This window comes from Chiroxiphia lanceolata, chromosome 20 (assembly GCF_009829145.1).
Source record: "Chiroxiphia lanceolata isolate bChiLan1 chromosome 20, bChiLan1.pri, whole genome shotgun sequence".
Classification (NCBI taxonomy): domain Eukaryota; kingdom Metazoa; phylum Chordata; class Aves; order Passeriformes; family Pipridae; genus Chiroxiphia; species Chiroxiphia lanceolata.
The window spans coordinates 3,416,467-3,439,970 of NC_045656.1; the positions used below are offsets into that span (position 1 = coordinate 3,416,467).

Sequence of the window (23,504 nt, forward strand, 5' to 3'; positions counted from 1 at the left end):
CCACCACCCCTGTGACAACACCGTGAGGGAGGCAGGCAAAGGAGAGCCCACCTGGGCTCGTGGTGACACTGAAGACTGGGTTTGGAGCAGCAGAGCTGTCCCAGTGCTGTCCCTCAGTGGGTGAGCCCAGCCAGAGTCCAGCCCTGCTCCGCAGTGCCCAGCCCTGCTCTCCCTGCACAACTCAGCCCCTTGGTCCCACCTGCTCCCCAGCCAGGCATTTGTAGACAACGAAGCTGGAAAGAGTCTGCTGACCCCACCACCCCCAGGGCCAGCTCCTCTGGCTCCCCTGGGAGAGCACTGGTCCCACCTGGGGACAGGGGACCTCAGCACCCACAGCTCTAACTCTGCCAGATCCCCCAGACTCTCAAGTGTTGCCACCTCTTGGGTGCTGTGATCCCTAATTTTGGTTCCTGGCAACAAATCTCTTCTCAGGAACACAAGACTGGGGAAGAAACAGGTCTGGAAGAGACAGACTCTTCAGCCAGCCAGCAACAAATCATCCTCAGGACAGAGACACAGAGTCCCAAGCGCCCACCATGGGCTGCACCATTTCTGGGCCAAGCAGGTTCTGGCCCATCCACGGACCCTCCCAGGCTGCCCGTGGCAAGACAACAGCCAACCAGCACAAAAACAGCCACTTGCTCTTTCCAGCCTCCACACTGCCCCATTCCTTCAGAAATCCCCCTCTGGCAGCCTTGCTGGACCTTCACCACCTCACAAGGTCTCAAAGCCGCCAATCACCCCTCCACCTCCTCCCCAGGCAGGTCCCAGCTCTCCTTGACCATCCAGCCACGGCCCCCTGCAGACACAAGGAATTCTGCCTGGCTCCAGCCACCCCTCAGTGCCCAGCCCCTGGGACACACGGAGGTCACTCACTCTCGTCGGGGTTGGGCGAGGCGAGGATGGCGCTGTGCTTCCTCTTCACCTCCTCCACGTTCTCCGAAATTTTGTCGATGAACCCTCGAATTTCTTCCACCTGTGGAGGCAGGCAACAAGACAGGTGGTCTGTGATAGACCTGGACTTTTGGAAAGTAGAGGGATTATTGAACCCTATCCCAAAGCAACTGTGATATGTCTGAACCACAGTAAACGTCCTCCTGGATGAATATTTTCCAGCTGGAAACTATAGGACCAGTGAGGAATTGGGCCTTTGCCATCCCAGCAGCCAGCTCTGCAGTCACAGTGGTGTGATACACACTGTATGTCCTGTATCCTGAGAAACTTTGGGCATTGACATAAATCAGCATCAGATCTGATTCCCAGACTCTGCCCCTCTGCCAGAACGCTGCTGAGGCTGCACAAGGTGAGGCTGGCTCAGTCCCCCATTGCTCTTCACTCCAGGGGCTGAGAAGCCCAGTTTGTTCCTCACCCCTCAGCCCAGGGAAGAAATGTTTCCCAGTAAATCCATGCTGGCATCTTCCCTGCACTTCTGTACTACAGGGAGACACCAGCATCACCAAGAGGGGAAACCTCTCCTGTGCTCTCTGCCTGCCAGGCTACCCACCCTCCAGCTCTGTCTTCTCCTTTGGCTCACACCACCCCTTTGCTCATCTTCCTCCACCTGCACATCAGATTTCTCCCAGTCCCCACTCCATTGCCTGCATGGATCCACTTTAACACCCCCCACACACATGCCAAGCTAAGGGTGTGCTAAAAATCTGCATGCAGATCTTACAGCCACCCACATGCCAGAACACAACCTCTTGTTTGGGAATGGGAGGCACAAAATTAAATCAGTCCCATGAAGAGACTGCTGCTCCACAGAGGTGCTCTGGGGAGAGGTCCAAGAGCTGTGTGTGAGGCTCTCCTGCCCCCATCACCTGGGTATGCTGCCCTGGTGAGTTCTGGAGGAGCAGGAAAGCATCCATAGGGTCAGGTGAGCCCACCACAGCCTGAGGTCTGCAGGGAAGCCTGGTTCCTGATGTTCAGCACTCAGAGCATAACCCCCAAGGACCTTGAGCATCAGCTGAGCAGCACCAGCCAGGGCAGGACTCTCATCCCCATCCCAAGTGCTGCTCCCTGACAGTGGTGGGAGCCTGGACCATGACCCCACAACCCACTCTGGCATCAGCAGAAAGGTCTGAACCAGCTTCAGAGCTGCAGTGGAGGAACAAACGTCTCACCTGCTCAAAGAACTCGTCCATGAAGCGATCCCGGTCCACGCTGACGGTGACTTCATCATCATCATCACTGTCCTTCGCCTGCAGCGACACGGAGAGAGAGAGGCATCAACAGGTGCTTCCTGCAGAGTTCACAGCTCCATTTCAGGAGCTCCTCAGGGGCATCTTCCCCTTCTCCTTTGCTCACTTACTCTCAGGGGCTGGGACAAACACCAGCCAGAGTGTGGGACACCCTGAGTACTGCCACACCAAGCACCAGGGACACTGAGAGAGCACAGAATGAACAAACCCAGAAGTGAGGGAGAGCCAAAATCCCAGCAGCCAGTGCCCCGTGGCACAGCCCCCACAGCGAGCATGGGACAGGGATAAGGACACCACTGCATCCACAGGGAGCTGGAGCAGGAGCTTCATGGGCTCCCTCAGCCATGTGTGAGCACAAGGGCTCTGCAAAGAGCAGGGATGGGGAACACGAGGAATGCCACCATGGGAAACACCAGGGATGCTGCAATGGGAAAGCACGAGGGATGTCATGATGGGAAACACGAGGGATGCTGCGACTGGGAAAACATGAGGGATGCTGTGATGGGAAAACACAAGGGATGTTGCCATAGGAAACACAAGGAATGCTGCCACGGGAAAGCACGAGGGAAGCTACCATGGGAAACAGGGGATGCTGCCATGGGAAAGCATGAGGGATGCTGCAATAGGAAAACCATGAGGGATGCCACAATGGGAAAAACATGAGGGACGCTGTCATGGGAAAACACAAGGGATTCTGCCATGGAAAACACGAGGGATGCTGCCATGGGAAAACACAAGGGATTCTGCCATGGAAAACACGAGGGATGCTGCCATGGGAAAACACAAGGGATTCTGCCATGGAAAACACGAGGGATGCCACAATGGGAAAATATGAGGGATGCTGTGATGGGAAACATGAGGGATGCTGTCACTGGAAAACACAAGGGATGCTGCCATGGGAAAACATGGGGGATTCTGCCGTGGGAAAGCACAAGGGTAGCTGCAATGGGAAACATAAGGGAAGCCACAATGGCAGATGAGAGATGCTGAGATGGGAAAATATGAGGGATGCCATGATGGGAAAAACGAGGGATGCTGCCATGGCAAAACACAAGGAATGTTGCCATGGGAAAACAAGAGGAATGCTGTGATGGGAAACACAAGGGATACTGCCACAGGAAACACAAAGGATGCTGCCACGGGGAAGCATGGGAGGTGCTGCAGTGGGAAACACGAGGGGTGCTGTCGTGGGAAAATAAAAGGAGTGCTGCAGAGTGCAAGAAAGGTGGGAGCGAACAGATAATACAACAGAACTAGTAAAGCCCCAGCAGGCAAATGAGGGGTTGTCCTTGTCTGCAGAAGCATGTGTGTCACTGTCACCAGAGCTGAAAATACCTCCTGTCCCAGCGAGGCGGGGGACGCCAGCTCACAGGGGAAGGAAAAATTACAGTCCTCTGCATAAGGAGACATTTAAAAGATTATTATCCAAAGCAGCTACATGATGGAGGGAAATGGAAAATTAACAGGCTGGAAAAGTTCCTTCTTACTCCATCCTCACAAGAGAGACGTAGGCAGTGGAATGGAGATTTAAGACAGGACTGTCTCTGCCCATCTCATAATGGCCCCACTTTTGCAGACAGTTACATGTCACCCTGTGGCCCCTCCACACTTTGCAGAGAGGCAGCCACTACAGTCTGCAGAGAGATGGCTCTCACTTTGAAATAGGGCAGATGAAATATCTATCCTTCCTCCTAAAACTGCCTTTTCACCCTACGGTGACTGATTTGGGCTCACCCAGAGGAGACCTCAGCTCTCAGCCTTGCCACTGCTCGTGGCACCCTTTGTCTGGATAACCCATTCATGCTTCTCCCATTCATGCTTACCCAGAGCCCACATGATCAGAGTTGCCACTATTCCAGTAAAAATCTCACCCTGACAAGGGAAAGCAGGCACGTTGCTGCCCTTATCCAGCACTCTGTGGGCACAGAAGACTGATCCCTAAAGCCCAGAATTTACAATTTTCCCATTTTGGGTACAGTACCCCAGTGGGGCTGGGGCATGGCCAAGGCCACCAGCCTGGGAACAGGTTGGCACACTTAGAGTTTGATGGCCACCACTAACTCATGCCCCCAGGTGTCACATCTACACATCTGTTAAATCCCTTCAGTGATGGGGACTCCACCACTGCCCTGGGCAGCTGTGCCAGGGCTGGACAACCCTTTCAGTAAAGAAATTTTCCCAATATCCAGCATAAACCTCCCCTGGAGCAACTCGAAGTTATTTCCTTTTGTCCTGTCCCTTGTTCTATGGGAGGAGAGCCCAATCCCCCCCTGGCTCCACCCTCCTGTCAGGGAGTTGGAGAGAAGACAAGGTCCCCCCTGAGCCTCCTTTTCTCTGAGGCTGAGACCCCCCCCAGCTCCCTCAGCTCCTCCTCAGACTTGTGCTCCAGACCCTGATCCAGCTCCATTGCCCTTCTCGGGACACGCTCCAGCCCCTCAATATTTTTCTTGGAGTGAGGGGCCCAAAATGGACCCCAGGATTTGAGGTGCCCCAGCAGTGCCCAGCACAGGAGGACAGTCCCTGCCCTGGTCCCACTGGCCACACCAGTGCTGGTTCAAGCTGGGGCCATACAGGCCCTGCAGCAGACACTGCCCTTTGCATCAGGCAGAACCCAGCTCCTTCCCTGAAGCTTTCTGCATTCAAAATTCAGCAGCAGTTTGCTCTCACACCAAGTCCACACCATCTCTCCCACCTCCAGCTGTCACAACACAAGCACAGCCTGGCTCTGGGCAGAGCTGGATGCACAGCCACATCCAACAGCCCCCACACCTCCCCAGGGCCAGGGGCAGGATTTGGCTGTGGGCTCTCTTACACCCCTCCTGCACCCCGGTGTCACCAAACAGCCCTGTCCTTCCTCCTGTCCCATGTCATTGCTGCAGCAGCCTCTCAAACCCATCTGAGCACAGTGACAGCTGTCAGCCCCCATTCCAGCCCTGCTGCCGGCTGTGCCATTCCTTCAGCCAGCAGGGAGCCTGGATGTAAGATCAGGTCCACCTGGGGTCAAAAACTGGTCCCAGAGCAATGCCTACACTCGCTCCATTGCTCCTGGAGCATCCCAAGCATTCCCCCAGCACCCACAGCACATGGGCAGCAGGGCTCACCATCGAGGAGGTCACAGAGCATCATCTCCTAAAGCTAGGAAGGATGTCTGCACGGATGGATTCTTGCTAAGGGAATATAACCACCATCCATGTTCACATTCCAGTTTACACATCACTTGGAACCCCACGTGGTTTGTGCTGTGCTTGATTCTAAGCATGGACTGCCTTTGATGAAGGTGGGTGGTGCCCAGGGCCCACCAGGTGGGCAGCTACAACACAGACCGCCACCTACACCCCTGCAAGGACCTCAGACATTGCCAACAGATGCTCAGGACACACGTTGTGAGTTATGGAAGATGCAGCTGCCAACACAAACACCGTCCTGGACACACCTGCCCTCAGGTCAGTGGATCTTTCTTCCCCCCATCCTGCTCAGCCTCTCCATGTCAGGGACAAGGACATCCCCACCAGCACCCACAGATGGGGGGACACACGTCCTGGCAGCAGCCTCTGCCACCTCATCATGTGCCCAACAGGATGGTCATCTACAGGAAGGAGTCAAAGGAAAGATGGCTGGGAGCACCCTGTGGAGATGGATAAGGGGATACTGGTGGATGACAAATGGGACATGACCCAGCCATGGGCACTGGCAGCCCAGAAAGCCAAGTGTGTCCTGGGCTCATCCCAGCTGTGTGGGCAGCAGGTGAGGGAGGGGGTGCTGCCACTCTGCTCTGCTCTCCTGAGAACCCCTGAGCTGCCTCCAGCTCTGGTGGCCCAGCAAAAGACTGGTGTTAAACTGAGGGTACAGTCAGGTCAGACCATGACCAGGGCTGGTGAGGCCCTGGCACAGGTTGCCCAGAGAAGCTGTGGCTGCCCCTGGATCCCTGGAAGTGTCCAAGGCCAGGTTGGACAGGGCTTGGAGCAACCTAGGCTAGTGGAAGGTGTCCCTGCCTATGGCAGGGGTGGTGGGATTGGATGATTTTTGAAGGTCCCTGACTACCAAACCTCTCTGTGATCCCATAAAAGCCCCCTCCTAGGGCAAGCAGGGTGGGACGCATCAAGGAGCCTCTGCAGCCCTGTACAGGAAAACACACCTCCAACACAACTTCCCCCAAGCCTATCCAGTTTTCTTTGCCATCATTCTGGCAGGATCTTAATTTGCCAGAATTCTGAGCCCATTTCTGAAGCCTGTGAGGAAAGTAATTCCACCATTAACTTTAAACACAGGCCTGTACTGTGACCACACAGGCCAGAGATGGGCAGCAGAGGAAGGGCAGTAAGACGCCACACTGCCCACCAAGATGCTCCTCTCCTACCAAAACAGTCCTGGCTCATTGCTTGAAGGGTGCCACATCCCTGCCTGGTCCCATCCCTGCTGCCCACAGCACCCTGCCAGACTCAGAAATCCGAAAGGAAGGGAATCCACCTCCCAGGGAAGGGGTTTCTGCCAAAGCCAGGCGCAGCCTGGTCAGAGGCACTCGTGGTTGAAGGCAGCTCACCCCTGGGCACACAGGGGCTGACAGACAGGCAGGGAGATGTTATTCAGGGCAGGGAGATGTTATTTAGGGTAGGCACTGGACAAGGGGAGCGGCACAAAGCCCAGCCGGGAGCCCCGTGAAGAGGAAATTACACGGATGGAGCCTGCTGGTCGGGAGGGCACGTGTCACTTGTCATTTTGGGCTGGAGAAGGGCACCATCTGTCCAACCCACGTCACTGGAAACACCCTCGGTGCCACGCCACCTCAGACCCCCTGCTGTCAGGCACATCACTAGGCCCCACTGCCTCGATCCTCTCAAGCCAAGGAGGCAGCAGCTGAGGAGTGACCAGGAGTGGAGGAGGAGGAGGAGATGCCACTGGGAGAGCTCATGGGATGCAGGGTACTGAAGGATCAGCTGCTCCCAGCATCTCCCTCCACACCAGGGCTCGCTCCAGGCACGCTGCCAGCCCTCACAACTCTCACCCCAATCTTTAAGTGTCCCCCCATGCACTGCTGCCAAGGTAGGAACGAGACTAAAACGTTACAAAGGAAAGCACAAGCATCCACACAGCCGACAGCGTTTTGGCTTCGTGCACCCCAGCTGTGAGCATCCCAGGTTTCCAAAGCCACATGGAATGCTCCTGTCTCAGTCAAAACTACCCATGGGTGATGCTCAGCATGAGCAGCAAACAATTTTTAAGCCTGGGCTTGCTCACCAGCGACAAGTGAGGAGCGTCACTCCCAGCACTGGGCACAAGATCCTACCAGTGCTCCTCCACTCCTGCCTCAGGCACTGTCAGGCAGCACCAGGATCCTGAGGCTCCAGGCTTTGCTCCCACACAGGGTAGGTGAGGATGACCCTTTTTGTATAAGGTTTTTATTCCTCCAGCCCACTGGAGGCCAAGCAGCGGGCACCGTGCCGGCAGCAGGGACAGCTCTGGGATCTGCTGCCTCCCTGGCACTGCTGAGCATCAGGAGCAAGATGAGGAGGGCAGGTCAGGCAGAGCTCCTCTGGCAGCTTTCAGGGCCTCACAGAGTTCAAGGTGCCCTCCACAGGAGCTGAAATCCCAAGAGGAGGCAGAGCAGAGCTGTGATACCCTCCCTGACAAAGCAGAGCAGCATGTGGGAAGATGTCCAGAGCCCTGGAGCATCCCAGCTCTGTGGGTTTTGCAACCAGCACACTGCTAATAAATATATTACCGGGCAGATCACATCCCTGTGGTTCCAACCCGCCCTGTTCCCTCTGCAGGCACTTTCTGGAAGAGGCAAAGTAGCACAGACCACCTGAAAAGACTTCATGTTTGCTCTCCTCCAAGCAGCAAAGGTGGCAGGACAAGCTGTGCAGGGTCTCTGTCACCTCAGCAGTGGCCACACGCAGCCTTTGAGCTCCTGCCCTCTCCTGTCAGCGTTGCAGATGAATTCCACCGTGTCCAAATGCATCCACAGAGAGGGAGCAGGCAGCAGAGCCAGGGCAGAGGAGTACTGGGCATGGTTACTGCCAGGCATATCTGCACCCAGAGGATCGTGCTGACCCCTGGCATATCCCTCTGTCAAGCCCTGCCAGCACGCCTTCCTAGGAAACATCCGTGCCCAAACAGGCAGTGAGCCCTCATCCACCTCCAGCACCCCACAGGGGTTGACCCCCCCAGGGCTGGGGGCTCCCACCACGCCACCTGCCATCCCCACCAGAGACAAGGCAAGCCTCACAAAAGCACAATGGAAGGAAAAAGCCACACCAGCTGCCACCCCCTTTTTAGGGACCGTTCAGCGAAGCACAGAAAGGCCTCATCCCCGCGCTGCAGGATGCTGCTCGCCGGCTCCGCTCCCAGGCTGCATCTGTTTGTTTTTATTTACGGACACCTCCGCGCGGCTCTGCCCAGCCGGAGAGATTCCAGCCATCTGGGCTTGACTCGCTTCGCAAAATGACGCCCTTTCCGTGCCGAAGCCGGAGCGCCGCGGGACACGCGGCACAGGCTGCTCCTGGGAGCTGCCTCCGAGCAGCCGTGGGTCGTGTCCCCGCACAGAGCAGCACACGGGGGTCCCACTCCCAACACCAGTTGCCTCATTTCCCGTGTCCAAGCCCCCCCCAGCCCAAGGCATCGCTGCCGGCACCGGGAGCTCCCACGGCAGCTCCTTCCAACGCGCGGCTGCGCAGGGAAGGACGAGGTCAGAATAACTCAGTGGCGAGCGGCACAGACATCTCTTCTCAGCCATCTCGCAGAGCCTACAGGACACGTAGGAGAGCGTATGGATGCCCAGATCCCTGGAAACATCCCAGCCCGGCTCTGCGACGCTCGGCAGCACAAGGGCAGCTCAGCACAGCCTCGCCTGAACGAGCCCCAGCGTCTCCCAGCCCCTCGCCCTGGGGCTGCCCTGACCCCCCACATTGAGGGGTCTGCAGCAGCCAAAACAGGCCCTCCCTCAGGACCTCCAGGGCTGAGGTCCTGCTCCAGAGGGTTTTCAGGGAGGTGGTTTCAAGGCTGAGGGTGAGGACTGACAGGGTCTGCTCCTGAGAGAGAGCCCTGGAGAGCTGAACGACCTGACAGCACAGTTTAAACTACCCACAGCCTCAGCTCTTTCTGCAGACGATATAGTACAGCTGTGCACCGGGATAAACTGGCCATTCCACAGCACACAGGCCCCAACTCAGCTATGTCCAATTCCAATATTAAATCCAGCTGGCAGCCTGTCGCCAGTGGTGTTCCCCAGGGATCAATGTTGGAGCCACTCCTGTTTAATGTCTTTATCAATGAAGTGGATGAGAGGATCAAGGGCACCCTCACTCTGAGTTGGGTGGGATGTAGACCTACTGGAGGGCAGGAAGGCTCTACAGAGGGATCTGAACAGGCTGGATCGATGGGCCAAGGCCACTGCATAAGGTTCAACAAGGGCAAGGGCAAGTGCCAGGTCCTGCACTTGAGTCACAACAACCCCTTAAATGCTCCAGGCTGGAGGCAGAGGGGCTGGAAAGCTGGGAAAAGACCTGAGGGTGCTGGCTGACAGTGGCTGAACATAAGCCTTAAGTTACTCCAGGGGGGGTTTAAATTGGATATTGGGAAAATTTCTTCACTGAAAGGGCAGTCAGGCCCTGGTACTGCTGCCCAGGGCAGTGGTGGAGTCCCCATCCCTGCAGGGATTTAACAGACATGTAGATGTGGCACTTGGGACATGGTTTAGTGGTGGCCTTGGCACCACTGGGGTAACAGTTGGATCTTAGAGGGCTTTTCCTCTAAGAAACTCTCTAACTAAAACTCTCTATAACTCTTATATTCACCAAAACCAGCCCGTACTTCCCACTGACAACTTTTTAATGAATAAAAGTCCAAGGCACAAATGACTTCAGCATTCAGCAACATCTGCATGAGTCAGGAGGTGTTTCAAATTTCAGCACTAGCAGTGCAAGGGAGAACATGATTTCCAAGAGTTTTGTCCTTAGGTGTTGGCTTTCACTGCTGCAGAATCACATTCACAGGCTTTGGCACAAAGCCCAACCTTTTAATCAGAGCCCTGGTCACTCTTAAACTCAGTTTTAGAAGCAAGTAGGTAAAATTCCACTAAACTCTGAAGAATAAGTGACAGAGGTGCCACCAATCCTGGAGAGGGCAACGAGCTGAACTCACTGACCTCCTCCTGTAGTTCTGGAATGTGGACAGCACCGTGGACAGCTCCCACAGCTGTGTCACCAGGATCAACACATGAAAATCAAGGGAGTCTATAAAATGGTAATCCTTCAAATGCCACTGCACCACCTACAAAGAGGCACTCATGGAATGTGTTGGTTTGGAAGGGACCTTCAAGCATCCTCCAGTCCAACCCCCCACCACGGGCAGGGACACCTTCCACCAGGCCAAGTTGCTCACACAGTCATGAACACTCAAAGATGGGAATGACACTTCTTTGGGTGCTCTTGCCTAGACCCCGTAGAAGAACCTCAGCACCATCCAGGTGGGACACTGATACTCCAGAAGGCAAACATCCTCTGGAAAACCAAAACTAACAGCTGTTTCATACACAGACCTGAAGTCTGACAGGACTAGAAGGAAGACCAGCAATGGCAGATAAAGAAAGAGTTCATATTAACAAACCAGCAGCACAGAGCACAGCAGGAGTGCTGCAGGATGGAAGTGGCCACAGCAGCAGCGAGCTCCTGAAAACTCACAGGACAACGTGAGCAGAAGACTTTATTTTTTAGTTAGTTCCCATGAAAAGAAACCTGAGTCTGTAAGTATCCACTAGAATCTCAAACACTGCACTGTAAACAGAAAGCTCAGTCTCATCCTGCAGATTTCAGCACTGTGTGGCCAGGTCTGTCCCCTGCTCCTGGGGTGGACACCCAGGTGCCAGCAGCAGGGAGGAGGAATCTTCTCCAGTAGAAGGAGAATGCTGGCCTAAGAGCAAAGGAACACAATTTGTGCAGGAGATTTGGAATTTTACAACCCACTCAGGACCCAGTCTAGTGGAAGATGTCCCAGCCCATGGCAATGGGGTTGGATGACACGGTCTTTAAAGGTCCCTTGGCAACTGAGGGGAAGCTTTTCCTTATCCTGAACTTTCTACAGCTGCTGCAGCAGAAGGACTTCCCATTCTCCTCTAGATGCCTCCAAGGACACTTTTTGGCCATCAGATGTCTTGGGCTCCACTCACTACTTCCAGCACTCCTGCAAAAGGTGACAGAGGAAGAGACTCTCCTGCCTAGGGACAGTGGCTGCATCGCCACGGGAAATACTCAGAGCATCACTGAAGAAGGCTGAAAGTTGCTTCAGGATATCTCTTATGTGGGACCTGAGCACTCAGAGGTCTGCCTGCTGTGGCTGCCCCATCCCTGGAAGTGTTCAAGACCAGGCTGGATGGGGCACAGAGCAACCTGGGCTAGTGGAAGGTGTCCCTGCCCATGGCAGGGCATTGGAACAAGATGATCTTGGAACAGTCTTTCCAACTCAAACCACTTTGTGAACCCACAACACACCACAGTCTGTCCCCTACTCACACACAAAATTCTGCTCCCTGGTTTGGGAGGCAAGGCAGCACCCACATTTCCAACACCTGCCCTGTCCCAGGCCACTGCAGACAGAGGCTCAGGCAGCCTGTGGCACGTCGCCCCTGCCCTCTTCCCTTCTTCCAGCTCAGCAGAACTTTCTACTCCTTGTGCTTCCAGACTTGCCTCATTCCATATTTCTTCTAAGCAGAGACAGCCCTGCTGGCTTTGTGCCTGGTCTGGTCCTGACACAGCATCACTCCATCTCCGTTTCCCGTGCTGTCCTCCGCTCGCCTTCCCCTCCCCACCCATCTCCTGTAGGATCATCCTGCAGACTCCACGGTCCAAGGACACTCAGCCGTCCCCTGACGCAGGTGTGCTCAGGTCACCCAGAGCCAGGACAACACTGCACACTCTGTCTTCCTGGGTCTTCCACTCGGGCTCACTCACCTCCTTTTTGCTAATATACGTAATTTTCTGGAAGTAGCAATTTATCACAGTACTTAGCTTAATGAGCCTTACTGTACATGTTCTGCCTGTAGTGATAATTTTGCATATTTCCTGAGAAATCTTGTTAACGGGGAGATACATGGCAAAACAAACATTTGTACAGCTTCCGAGCAGCTCGCACACAAAGACACTGCAATTAAAACAACGAGACTCAACCCCTTTGGCTCCAGCCCTCTCAGACATCCAGCGTGCAGACAACATATCAGGATGCACTTATCCCTCTTATCAGTCTTCGGTGCCCACAGATTGGCACCAGGTCTCAGGAGGCCAAGAGTATTCCTGCGTTCACGTTGACTTCAGTGGGATCACCAAATCCCCACGCACCAGACCTGAGGTTCCCCAGCACACACCAAGGGACCTTGGGGCTCAGCGTCCCCTCTGAGGTCTGTCTGTCCCCCAAACCCCCATCCATCACCCTGCCAGTCCCGTCCTGGGCTGGGGACATGACACACCACCCAGAGCTGATCTAAAGGCTGGGCTTTGCCTGCTGCCATGTTTAATGCACATCAAAGGTTTTTCCCAATTTTTGGCTTGCCCTACCACCATGTGTGCCTGCTGCTGCAAACCATGTCCCTATGGCACAGGGACACCCAGGACCCCACAAGCGCTGGGGAGCACAGGAGCATCTCACACGAGAGCGTGCAGGGCTCACCTACACCCCTCCTGTCACCTTCCTCCGTGCCTGGCTGACATCCCCAGGAGCGAGGACTCACCGGTGTCTCACCCCATCCCGCCCCACGGCCCCGGGGAAGCAGACAAAGCAGTTTCCCTGCCCTGGAGCCTGTGGAATGGGCCATGCTCCAGGGGCAGCCACAGTGCAAGACCTGCCACGGCAGCCTCTGCTCCTCCCGGCCCCAAAAACTGAGCGTTTGAGCATCGCTGCCCAGCCCGGCGAGCCCAGGCGGAGCAGGCGGCTGCGCGGACACGGACACGCCGGACACGCCACACCGAGCCACCGGCTGTCACCCGCCACGTGACAGCCCCACTCCCGGCCGGGAGGCACCGAGCGCAGCTGAATTATTTACGTGACCCTTGTGGCTGAACAGGAGAGCTCGGAAGCACGTAGGGCAACCGAGAGGGTTAAGAAAGGGAAGGAAGACGGCATTTAAACAAGGAAATATATCTCTGTGTCTCTAAGGTCTGTAGGGTTTTCTGCTGTGGGAATGGGGGGGGGGAGGTCTGGAAGAGATGGAGATAGACAAGACCCGACTTCTGCAAACAGCAGCTGTGGTTGACTTCACATTTGTGTCCCCGGGAGAGAAAGCCTCAGTGGGAGTAGCACAGCATTAAAGGGAAGGGATGGAGCGAGGTCTGGCTGTGGGTCCTGGGGCACCGCTGAAGGTCTCACTGCCGCAGGAGGGGACAGGGTGGATCCACGGAGCTGGACCCGGAGCCCACCTCGCTTCCTCTCTGCTTTTATTTTTAACACCCACCTCCCACAACTCCCACAGGCAGAAGCTCAGAGCAGGGACGTAGCTGGCAGGAGCTGGGGAGGGCAGTGTCACATCACAAACACATGGGTGTCGCTGGAGAAAGGCACCCAAAAACAGCTGCTGGAGGGGAGTGATGGGCTCAGGAGGAAAGGACCCCAGAAAAAGGTGTCCCTACCCACAGCTGGGGAGTTGGAATTGTATAGTTCCTTCTAACCCAAGCCACTCCATGATCCTATGACACTGGCACATTTCCCTCACTTTCCCCTGCTCTCAAAACATCATTCATAATTATTTTACCATTTGGACCTGTGTCACGCCCTGGAAATCCCAATGTCTCATCCAAATAGCTGCCACATCCCTGTCAGGATGGAGCAGTGTGGGACCCTCAGAGTCCTGCACACACACACATCATGTCATCAGGGTTGCTTTTGGGGGTGTTGGGAAAGGGGACCAGCTCCAGCCCCGCTCCAGATAGGTAGGAAAGACCACCCCTGGCCACAGCTATGGCACCTACACAGGGGCAGCTGTGAGCAAAGCTCTGCTCAGCCTCGTCCCAGGCATCCTGCATGGCTCATCCTCAGCTGCTCTCCTCCACAAGAGGACATGTTTCAGCCATAAGCTAAATTTCCCATCCCTGGTTCAGAGCAGGCCTGGGGACACGACCCCCACCAAGGGCACTGGATAAGCTCCAGTGAGTCTGATCCCAGCCGGAGCCTGAAGGTTCAGAAAAGAGCTGGGATTAGCATTTTGAATTTCAAGTACCATTTTAAAAATCCCATTAAGACATGGAGCTCTTGTTCTGCACAGCAGTGACCGCCCTGCATCTCCTCCTCTGCTCCAACAATGCCAACTCTTTTTATATTAATCCTTCTTTTTTATCATCCCTGGCAGAATTTAGACACTGCATTAATACAGAAAGAAGTGGACCAGGCTATTAATGAGGCAGCACAGAGAAAACAAGCCCAAACGTTCCTGACTCTGTCCACTGCAGCATCTTGCTCCTCCCTGGTGCCTGCCACCACGGAGGCTGTAAATCCACACTGCAAATCCACGCTGCCCACACGCTGCCCCACTCCCTGCAGCTCTGCCAGGGGAGCACCCACTCAGATCCGGGGCATCCGGATGCTGGAAAGCAGACCTCCATCCCCAGGAGCCCCCTGGGAAGGATGCTGCACCCTCAGCATGAGGCTGATGAATAAGGAGCAGCAGCGGGAGTGAGGCAAAAACACGTTTTATTTTTCTTAAGGCGTATTTAAAGGAACGGAGAGATTTTAAAATACTCCATGGCATCACTTCTCAGCCAGCACCGGCTGCCAAGAGGACATTCACGAGGCTGCTTTTTACTATTATTATTAAAAAGCCTATTTTCCAATCCCATTTCACAGCCTGCGCTGGTGGTGGAGACAGAGCCCCATGTTTGGGTGCTTTCCAGGCAGAGCGGGGGGGGGCAGCTGTTCTTTATATAGCCCCTTCCTCCTCCGGCATCCACGGCCACCCCTGGGCATCCACAGTCACCCCTCGCCATCCACAGCCGCCCAATCACCCCGGCAGTCACCCCATTATCCCCAACAGCCACCCCCTCGGTCCCTTGCTGGCGTCACCCCAGCTCCATCCTCCTGTTGTTTTCCAGACCGAGCCAAACTCCCGTCCCAGCGATGCCGGTGGGATCCCTGCGGGACAGCCAGCCTGGCCACCCACAGCCGTCCCCACTGCCCCCCGCTGCACGGTATGGTCCCCCCCGCCAGGGACAGATCCCTCCTCGCTCCCAGGCAGCCCCGATGGTGAAGTAATTAAAAAACCACCAAGAAAAAGCAGCAGAGCGAGGGCCGGGGGGTGACACGGGGTGGCGCCCCGGGATTTAGGGTTCTGCGTCCCCGGCCAGCCCGCTGCTCCCACGCGTGGGCGGCAGCACCCCCACGGTGCTGAACGGGGGGAACGAGGGGGGTCCGGGTCACGGGCAGCGGGGGGCACAGGGGGGCTCCTCCAGGGATGCTCCACGCGCAGCCGCCGCCTCCTCCCACCGCCCGCGCCCCGGGACCGCGGGGGGCTCGAGGGCTCCGCGGGACCCGGCACCGGCTGCGGCCGCACCGACGCCCCGCGGACACCCCCGGTCACGGCACGGTGGGGGGAAAGGGGGGCAACGGCCGGTCCAGCGCGGGGCAGCGGCCCCGGGGCGCTGCCCGGCCCCGCCGCAACGGCCGCGCCGGAGGATGAACACGCAAAACGGGAGCGGAGCGCGGCGGGCGCGGCACGGCCCCGGGGGGAGCACGGCACGGCCCCGGGGGGAGCGCGGCACGGCCCCGGGGGGAGCGCGGCACGGCCCCGCCGGCAGCCCCCGCCCGGCCCCGCACCGGCCCCAACACGCGTCTGTATCCGGTCTGCCCGGCGGCGATGCCGCTCAACCGCCGCGGCCCCCGGCACCGCGCAGATCGGGTCCCCCCCCGGGGCAAAGCCAGGGGGAACCGGAGCGGCCCGCGACGGTAGAAGAGACCCCGCTCCCGCCTCGACACCCCGCCGATGGCCGGGAGGGGCTCAGCCCCGGTCCCCCGGCCCCCGCCCAGCCCCGCTCGCCGCCGCTCGGGGCACGGCCCGCGGAGGGGGGGCCGGGGCGGCGGCGGGCGGTCCCCGATGGGGGCAGAGCGCTGCCTGCATCCCCCGCACCCCCCCCCCCCCCCGCCGGCTGCGCCCCCCACTCACAGCGCGCAGCTCCCCGGTCCGGTCCTTCATCCTGCCCCGCCGCCGCCGCCGCCGCCGCTGGGAACGGACGGAGCGGGGAGGGGCGCGCGCCGAGCATGCGCGGAGCGGGGCGGGCGGGGCGGGGGGGACACCGGCGGGGTGGGGGGGGACAGGCTGGGGGGGACACACACACCTTGGGGTCACACAGCGCGGTCACACTGCGGGGGAGGAGGCGCGTGGGGTCTCACATCGCGGGGAGGCGACCGGGGGGGGGGGGGGGCACAGCTACGGGCGGGTGTCACCGGGGGATGGGGGGGGGACACACACCGAGGAGCACGTGATGTGTCCCTCTTGCGGGTCACAGCCAGGGGAACTCACACCTGCGGGCGTCTCGTCTCGGGGGTCGCACTGGGAGGGGTCCGCGCGCGGAGGTCGCAGCTCCGGGTCGCACCCAGGGGACCTGACACTTGGGGGAGTCACGTCTGGGGGGCGGGGGGTGTGTCACACTTGAGGAGCCCACAGGAGGAAGTCACATCTGGGAATAACGTCGGGGGTATCACACCTCGGGAGGCCACAGCTGTGGGACGTCACATCAGGATGCTCTCAGGATGTAGGGGGGGCGCACAGCAGGGCAGCCCCAAGGGCAGGGTCACCCCTGGGTGTCACTGCGGCAGTGGCAGCACCGGGGCTGGGGGTCCAACAGACACCACGGTTTGGGGGCACCAGCAGGAGGGACTGGCCCTGACCCCCAGCCTGGGGACAGGCAGAGGATGTTGGGGGGACCACCCTGGGGACCCCAAACCCCGGTTTGCCCGGAGCAGATGTCAGCAGGGCTCAAACGAACGCTGCCAGTTTGCTGCTTTTGGGGAAAATGGCAACGCTGGGAGACACCCCTGTGCCCCCTCTTTCCCGGGACAGAGAGGAGTGGGATCTCACGCAGCCGGGGCCCGCAGGTTCCTGCAGGTCCTGTAGCCAGCGGATCCAGCCGCAGGGCCACTGGTTGCAGCTCTGGCAGCCTGCACGTGTCTGGCATCCATGGGGTGCCCAGTGCTTGGGTACCCCCGGTGCAGAGGCTAGGGTCTACCCCTCGGGTGTTGCGGCCAAACCCAATGCAGTTCACCCCTCACAGCCCCGCACACAGCCCTGATCACCCCGCACAGTCCCTCAGGGCTCTGCTCACCCCGCACACAGCCCTGTTCACCCTGCAAAGTCCCGCGCGCCTTGCGCTGTCCCGCAATCCCCCTAGCCCCGCACTGTCCTGCACACTCCACACTGCCCCGTATGGCCCCCTCACCCCACACACAGCCTCGCACACTCTTCACTGTCCCGCACTGCCCCGCACGCCCCTCTCACTCCGCACTGTCCCGCACCCCCCGCACTGTCCCGCACTGTCCCTCACCCGCCTCTCACCCCTCACTGTCCCGCACCGTCCCGTACCCCCCGCACTGTCCCGCACCGTCCCGTCTCACCCCGCACTGTCCCGCACTGTCCCGCACCCCCCGTACTGTCCCGCACCCCCCGTACTGTCCCGCACCCCCCTCTCATCCCACACTGTCCCGTACCCCCCGTACTGTCCCGCACCCCCCTCTCATCCCACACTGTCCCGTACCCCCCGCACTGTCCCGCACCCCCGTCTCACCCCGCACTGTCCCGCACTGTCCCGTACTGTCCCGCACCCCCCTCTCATCCCACACCGTCCCGTACCCCCCGCACTGTCCCGCACCCCCGTCTCACCCCGCACTGTCCCGCACTGTGACCCCGCCGCGGGTGCGGGTCCCTCTCTGGGACGTGGCGCCCCCTCGCGGCCGCAGCGGGGACATGCGGGGTCGGACCCCGGTACCCCCGGGCCCCCTTCCCGCTCCTCCGGGAGAGCTCAGACCGCCGGGACAGCCCCACCGGGGTCCGCCAGAGCCGCCCCAGCGCTCCCGTGCTGTCCCACGCTTGTTTTTTCCCCGACTTACTAGGCTCCATCCCTTCCCACTTTTTCTTCCTCTCTAAAACATCCCATAATAAACTCTGTGCAGTCCTCCACATCCCCTAGTGTGTTCCCTGCTCCCAGACAGCCATTGCCCCACTTTCTCCAACAGGTGCCCTCACAGCAGGATCCTGGGCTGAGCCTCTGCCCGGACAGGGTGTCACTTCCTCGAGTCCCTCCACACTCACCCTTCCCCAAGGCAGGTGAGAAGGATGAAGCCTTCCAGACCCAGCTCTCTGTCCTCACCTCTCCCCAGAGCCAGGACACCACACTCTGGCTGTCCTAGATGAGACTGGGGATGGGTCTGACCGTGCTTTTTTCCATCACCACACTGGAGCACCTTCCCCTGACAGAGCAAACAGCTCATCTTGCCTGTGGCCCCACACTCGGCTCCCTCCACGCTGCCACAGCTCAACACGCTGGGTGGATCTCCAGTACTAACACGGGGCTGCCAGAGCAGGGACCCTCCAGCAGGACAGGTCAGCACCCTCCTCCACACAGGACCTTGAGCAGGACCACCCCACTCCACCTGAAGGACCTTTTTAGCCAAATCCCATCGAGAGTCTCCCAAATAAACATTTTCTTCCTCTCCTAAGCTTCATGGAGTACCATGAAAGGCAGTATTCCCACTTTGCAAGCTCCCTGCCTGCTACACAACACTTTTCTACTTCCAGTCCCAACAGCTTCCCACCTCCAGGGAGGATGCACGTCCCCTCCGTGCTGGGTGCTACCACCCACCTCAGGGAGCTCTGCTGTGTGGCAGAGGCTGGGACAAGGGACACAGCAGCTTCTGACACCAAGAACTGTGACAGGGCTGGGGGTGTGACCCCCCCAAGGGCCCTGGGTTCACGTGGCCTCACAGAGGGGGTCAGACAGCTCCTCACTCATGCCGTGAGCAACAGGGGCTGCAAACCCAGGGAGCCAGAGGCACAGCTCCCTGGAACAGTGCCTGCAGCACTCAGTGTATTGATGGGCTTTCAGGTGAGTCAGGCAGCCCAAAATGCAGCAGAGAAACCCGAGGACACATGAGGAATTACAGAGGTGTTTTGAGCAGAGGCTGCAGGAGGATGGCTGGTGCAGCTGCGGTGGATCCAAGATCGATCCTGCTGTTCCTAAGGACTTCCATCAAAGAGACAGGACCACGACTGTTGATGGAAGAAAGAGCTCAGGCACGCACAACAGGGTGCAGAATTAATCCTCAGAAACACAGAGAAAAGCAAGGGCTTGGCTCAGAGTGAGGCTGACAGTGTGGACACAATGGAAATCCAGAGCTCAGCCCCGAGCGGGGGCTGCAGGACCGGCAGCTTTGCTGCAGCTCAGAAACCACCTGAAGCTCCTCATTCATTCATTTTGCAGCCACTGCTGTCACTTCAGGGGCACTACTGCCTTTAGAGGCAGAGGACAGAAATCCTGGAGCAGCTGCTAGAAGTAATTTGTCGAGGAATAGACTGGAAAGCTGTTCAGGGAGGGACAGACTGGAGCCACTGAGCACAGCAGTGCTGGGGAAGCCAGGGAGGAGTTCTCGCTGCCAAGAACACAGGCCAAGTCCTGTGGCAAGGGAGAGGCAGGATCTCAGAGGCAAGGCAGGGATGAGGCTCACCCCTGCACCCCACTGTCCGTGCCCACAGGGATGTGCCAGGGAGGGCAGGAGCAGCGCAGGGAAAGGCCCCTACGACCACAGTCAGAAGCGGATCGACTGGAAGTTGCCTCTCCCTGCACGAGGGGAGCAGGGATGATGCCAGTGGCCATTGCTCCAAATGCTTGTCTCCATGCCAACAGCCATTAAAAAGTCACTTTTGGACAGCTAACATGGGCTGTAACCCCTTGTGCCCAAGGACAGGAGGATACTGTGCCATGCCTTTTCTGAGGACAGGACTCCTGGGGCCAATTCACATCAGGGAACGGGGACTGGGAGGAAGGAGAGCCATGCCACAACCTGCAGATTTTGAGGCAGGACGCCCAGAAAGGCATTGGGCTGGGGTGGAAAGTACAGAAGATCTGTGCCCTGTCAGCCTGGACTGACTGAAAACGTCAAAACAGGACAGGAGAAGGGAAAGGAAGAAGGAGAGGTGACCAAGGGGAAGAGGGAGAGCACATCTATGGCGGAAAAAGTTGGACATTGCAAGTGCTCAGTGTTTCCAGCAGCAGCAGGAAACTGTGGCCTCCATCTGGTCTCTCATTCCCAATGACATGTCCAGAGCTGTAAGAGCATCATGGTGCTCACAAGTACATGAGCAGAGGGAACAAGATCTCCCAGGCAGTGGCAGTGTTGGACGGGAACCCCTCGGAGAAACAATAACCACCTGGCAGGAATCAGGGGCTCCCTCCCTCTCCTCACGCCTCCAGCAGCAGCCTGACAACAGGCACAAGCTGCCACTGCCAGTGCTCTGCATAGGAAAATAAAACATCTGACAGGGATGATCTGTAGTCTCTATCTTCATGTAAGGAACAGGTTGAAAAACAGTCACAGTGATGCTGCCTGAAGGAAAGCTGGGGACTAGACCTTGATGTCCAGCTCGACCTTTCTGGCTTTCTAAGGTCACATTAAGTCACGGGAAACCCACCTTTCCCACCTTCCCAAAGGATGATCCTCTCATTCTCAGGTCTGCAACTTGAAACAACCTGGAATCGCACACCTCCAAGACAAGTTTCACTTTCACACATTGTAGAAATCCTCCCAACTGTTGTGAAAGTCAGATGATTTTATTTTTAAGTACAAGAACTTGTGAATAAATTATAGCGAAGTCTGATTCCGTCAGTCCTTTCTGATTTTTTGTGTTACTCCAGAAAATGATTTTGACAGATGAGAGAGAAAGGGAAGCACCTCCAGCCTACACGGCACTTGGGTGCACTTAAAAACCTGCTCGAACCAAAGTGGTGAGAGAAATTCAATCAAACCAAAGCAATCATTCCAGTGCAGGAAGAGGGCACATGGACACTTATTTCTTGACTGATCCGATGAAGTGGGATTTTGCTCGGGTCAGCTCTACTCTGCCTTGCATTGAAATACTGACATTAACTGCAGAGAACGTGGGCTGCACCTTGGGAGGACAATGAGCATTAATAAAATGGCAGCAGGGGGGTGAGAGGCAAAGCAACCCAGAGCTTCCCTTTGCTGCCAGGAGCCTTCCTCTGCTACTCCAACCCCGTGGCTAAAATTAAAATATATCGATCCAACAATCAGCCTCTGGTAGTTGTTTGAAAACGACCACTTAAAGCCCATGGTGCACATAAAATACTCCTCTCCCTCCCCACACACCAGGCAGAGGAAGGACAAATCTTCTGCCTGGGGCTGCAGCCCCACTGTGGACACAGCCCTGGGTCCTTCCCAAACACCCCTCCCGATGCACACTCCAGAATCCTTCAACACAACCCTCCCGATGCACATCCCAGCATCCTTCCCCAACACCTCTCCTGGTGCATATCCCCAGGATCCTTCCCAAATACCCTTCCTGGTGCACATTCCTGAATCCTTCCCAAATACCCTTCCTGGTGCACATCCCCACGTTCTTCCCAAACACCTTTCCTGGTGCATATCCCCAGGATCCTTCCCCAACACCCTTCCCGGTGCACATCCCAACATCCCAGCATCCTTCCCAAAGGAAGGATGCATCTCCTAGCGCACATCCCCAGCCCTGGGATGGGGCCAAGCCAAAGGAGCAAGGAGGTTTCCTAGCAAGTCCCTAGTTTGGAGTTATCACAGCCCAAATCTTCCTCGAAGGAGAGCAATCCCATTCCTGCGGTCTGACTTCGGTGGGAAGCTGTTCCCGTCACGTGAATGACTCATCTCTAGGTTTTCTGTCTCTGTTACATTTTCACTGGAATTTCTAATGGATGCTGATTGTCACTGACAACTGCCCACAGCCTTTCTACCCACCATTCCTACCATTCCCTTTTGTTTGCACAGCTCATGGAATGAGACCCCAGAAGACCCGAGGGGCTCCTGCCCCCACGCACCCACAGTGCTGGTGAGGCTGCAGGATTCAGCCTCAGACTGAGATGCCCATTCAGCTGGCAGTTCAGCTGGCACTCAAAAACCCATCACAGCTTCAGTGTGCCCAAAGTAAGAAGCAGACAAAGCCCCAGAGAAACCAGCTACACTGCTGGAGCTGGTGTAGCCAGAGCAGGGAGGCTGCTGGCCACACACTGGGACAGAGACCCCCAGGTCTCACTGCCAGACCCACTACTCTGGGCCCTCCAAGAGTCTGCAGCAATACCTGTGCCTGCTGCAAAGGCTCCTCTTGCCCTCCAGCCTCCCTCCACCTTCAGTTCTGGGCTCCCCTGTTCCATTAACTTGTTCCCATCTACCCTAAGCTCTTGTGCACCCACAATGGTCCTTCCTCTCCCTTCTCCTGCCAAGTTTCCTTGCACAGGCACCCCTCCAGTGTAAACTGTAGGGACATTTCTGGGCAGGAAGCTCCTCATGGCTCCAGAGAGGGCACTGGGCTCCCCTCCTGCCTGTCCCCACAGCCATCTCCTATTCCATCTCCTGTTCCAGCTGTGCCCATCTGGTGGATGCACAACCCCACTCCAGCCACAGAATCGTAGAATCACAGAATGGTTTGGGTTAGAAGGGACCTTAAAGACCATCTAATTCCAATCCTCCTGCCGTGGCCAGGGACACCTTCCACTATCCCAGGTTGCTCCAAGCCCCATCCAACCTGGCCTTGAACACTTCCAGGGATGGGGCAGTCACAGCTTCTCTGGGCAACCTGTGCCAGGGCCTCACCACCCTCCCAGGGAAGAATTTCTTCCTAATACCCAATCTAAACCTACTTTCATCAGTGTGAAGCCATTCCCTCTTGTCCTGTCATTCCAGGCCCTTGCAAATCATCTCTCTCCATTTTTCTTTTGTCGTCTCCCTTCAGGTACTGGAAGGCCACAACTGGGTCACTCCAAAGCCTTCCCTTCTCCAGGCTGAACAATCCCAATTCTCTCAGCCTCTCCTCGTGCCAGAGGTGCCCCATCCCTCTGACCATCTCCTGTTTCAGCTGTGCCCACCTGGTGGATGCAGGACCTCCCCTCCAGCCTGGCTCCCTTGGCAGGCTCAGAGCACAAATGCCAGTTGTGATTAAAAGATCAGTGACATTTCCATACATGTACATGTATATGGAAATTTGCTAGTCTAATTTATAAAAGGGCAAATTCAAAGAACATTTGCTGAAGGCTCTCTCCAAACCAGCTTTTATCAGCACCACTTTATTCTGTCAAGCCA

The 23,504-nt window shown here is 57.2% G+C and overlaps 1 protein-coding gene across 1 annotated transcript in view; it reads right to left on the reverse strand.

The window, feature by feature from the left end:
• STX1A (syntaxin 1A) overlaps positions 1–16,437 on the reverse strand; it is a 66,627-nt gene extending 50,190 nt beyond the window's left edge. Inside the window, exons 1-3 of the mRNA XM_032707650.1 lie at positions 16,336–16,437; positions 2,124–2,201; positions 877–976 (exon numbers count right to left, since the gene is read on the reverse strand). Coding sequence (XP_032563541.1) covers positions 877–976; positions 2,124–2,201; positions 16,336–16,365 — 208 coding nt within the window. The 5' untranslated portion in view covers positions 16,366–16,437. The remainder of the gene's footprint in view (positions 1–876; positions 977–2,123; positions 2,202–16,335) is intronic.
• Between the last annotated feature and the right edge of the window lie 7,067 nt (positions 16,438–23,504).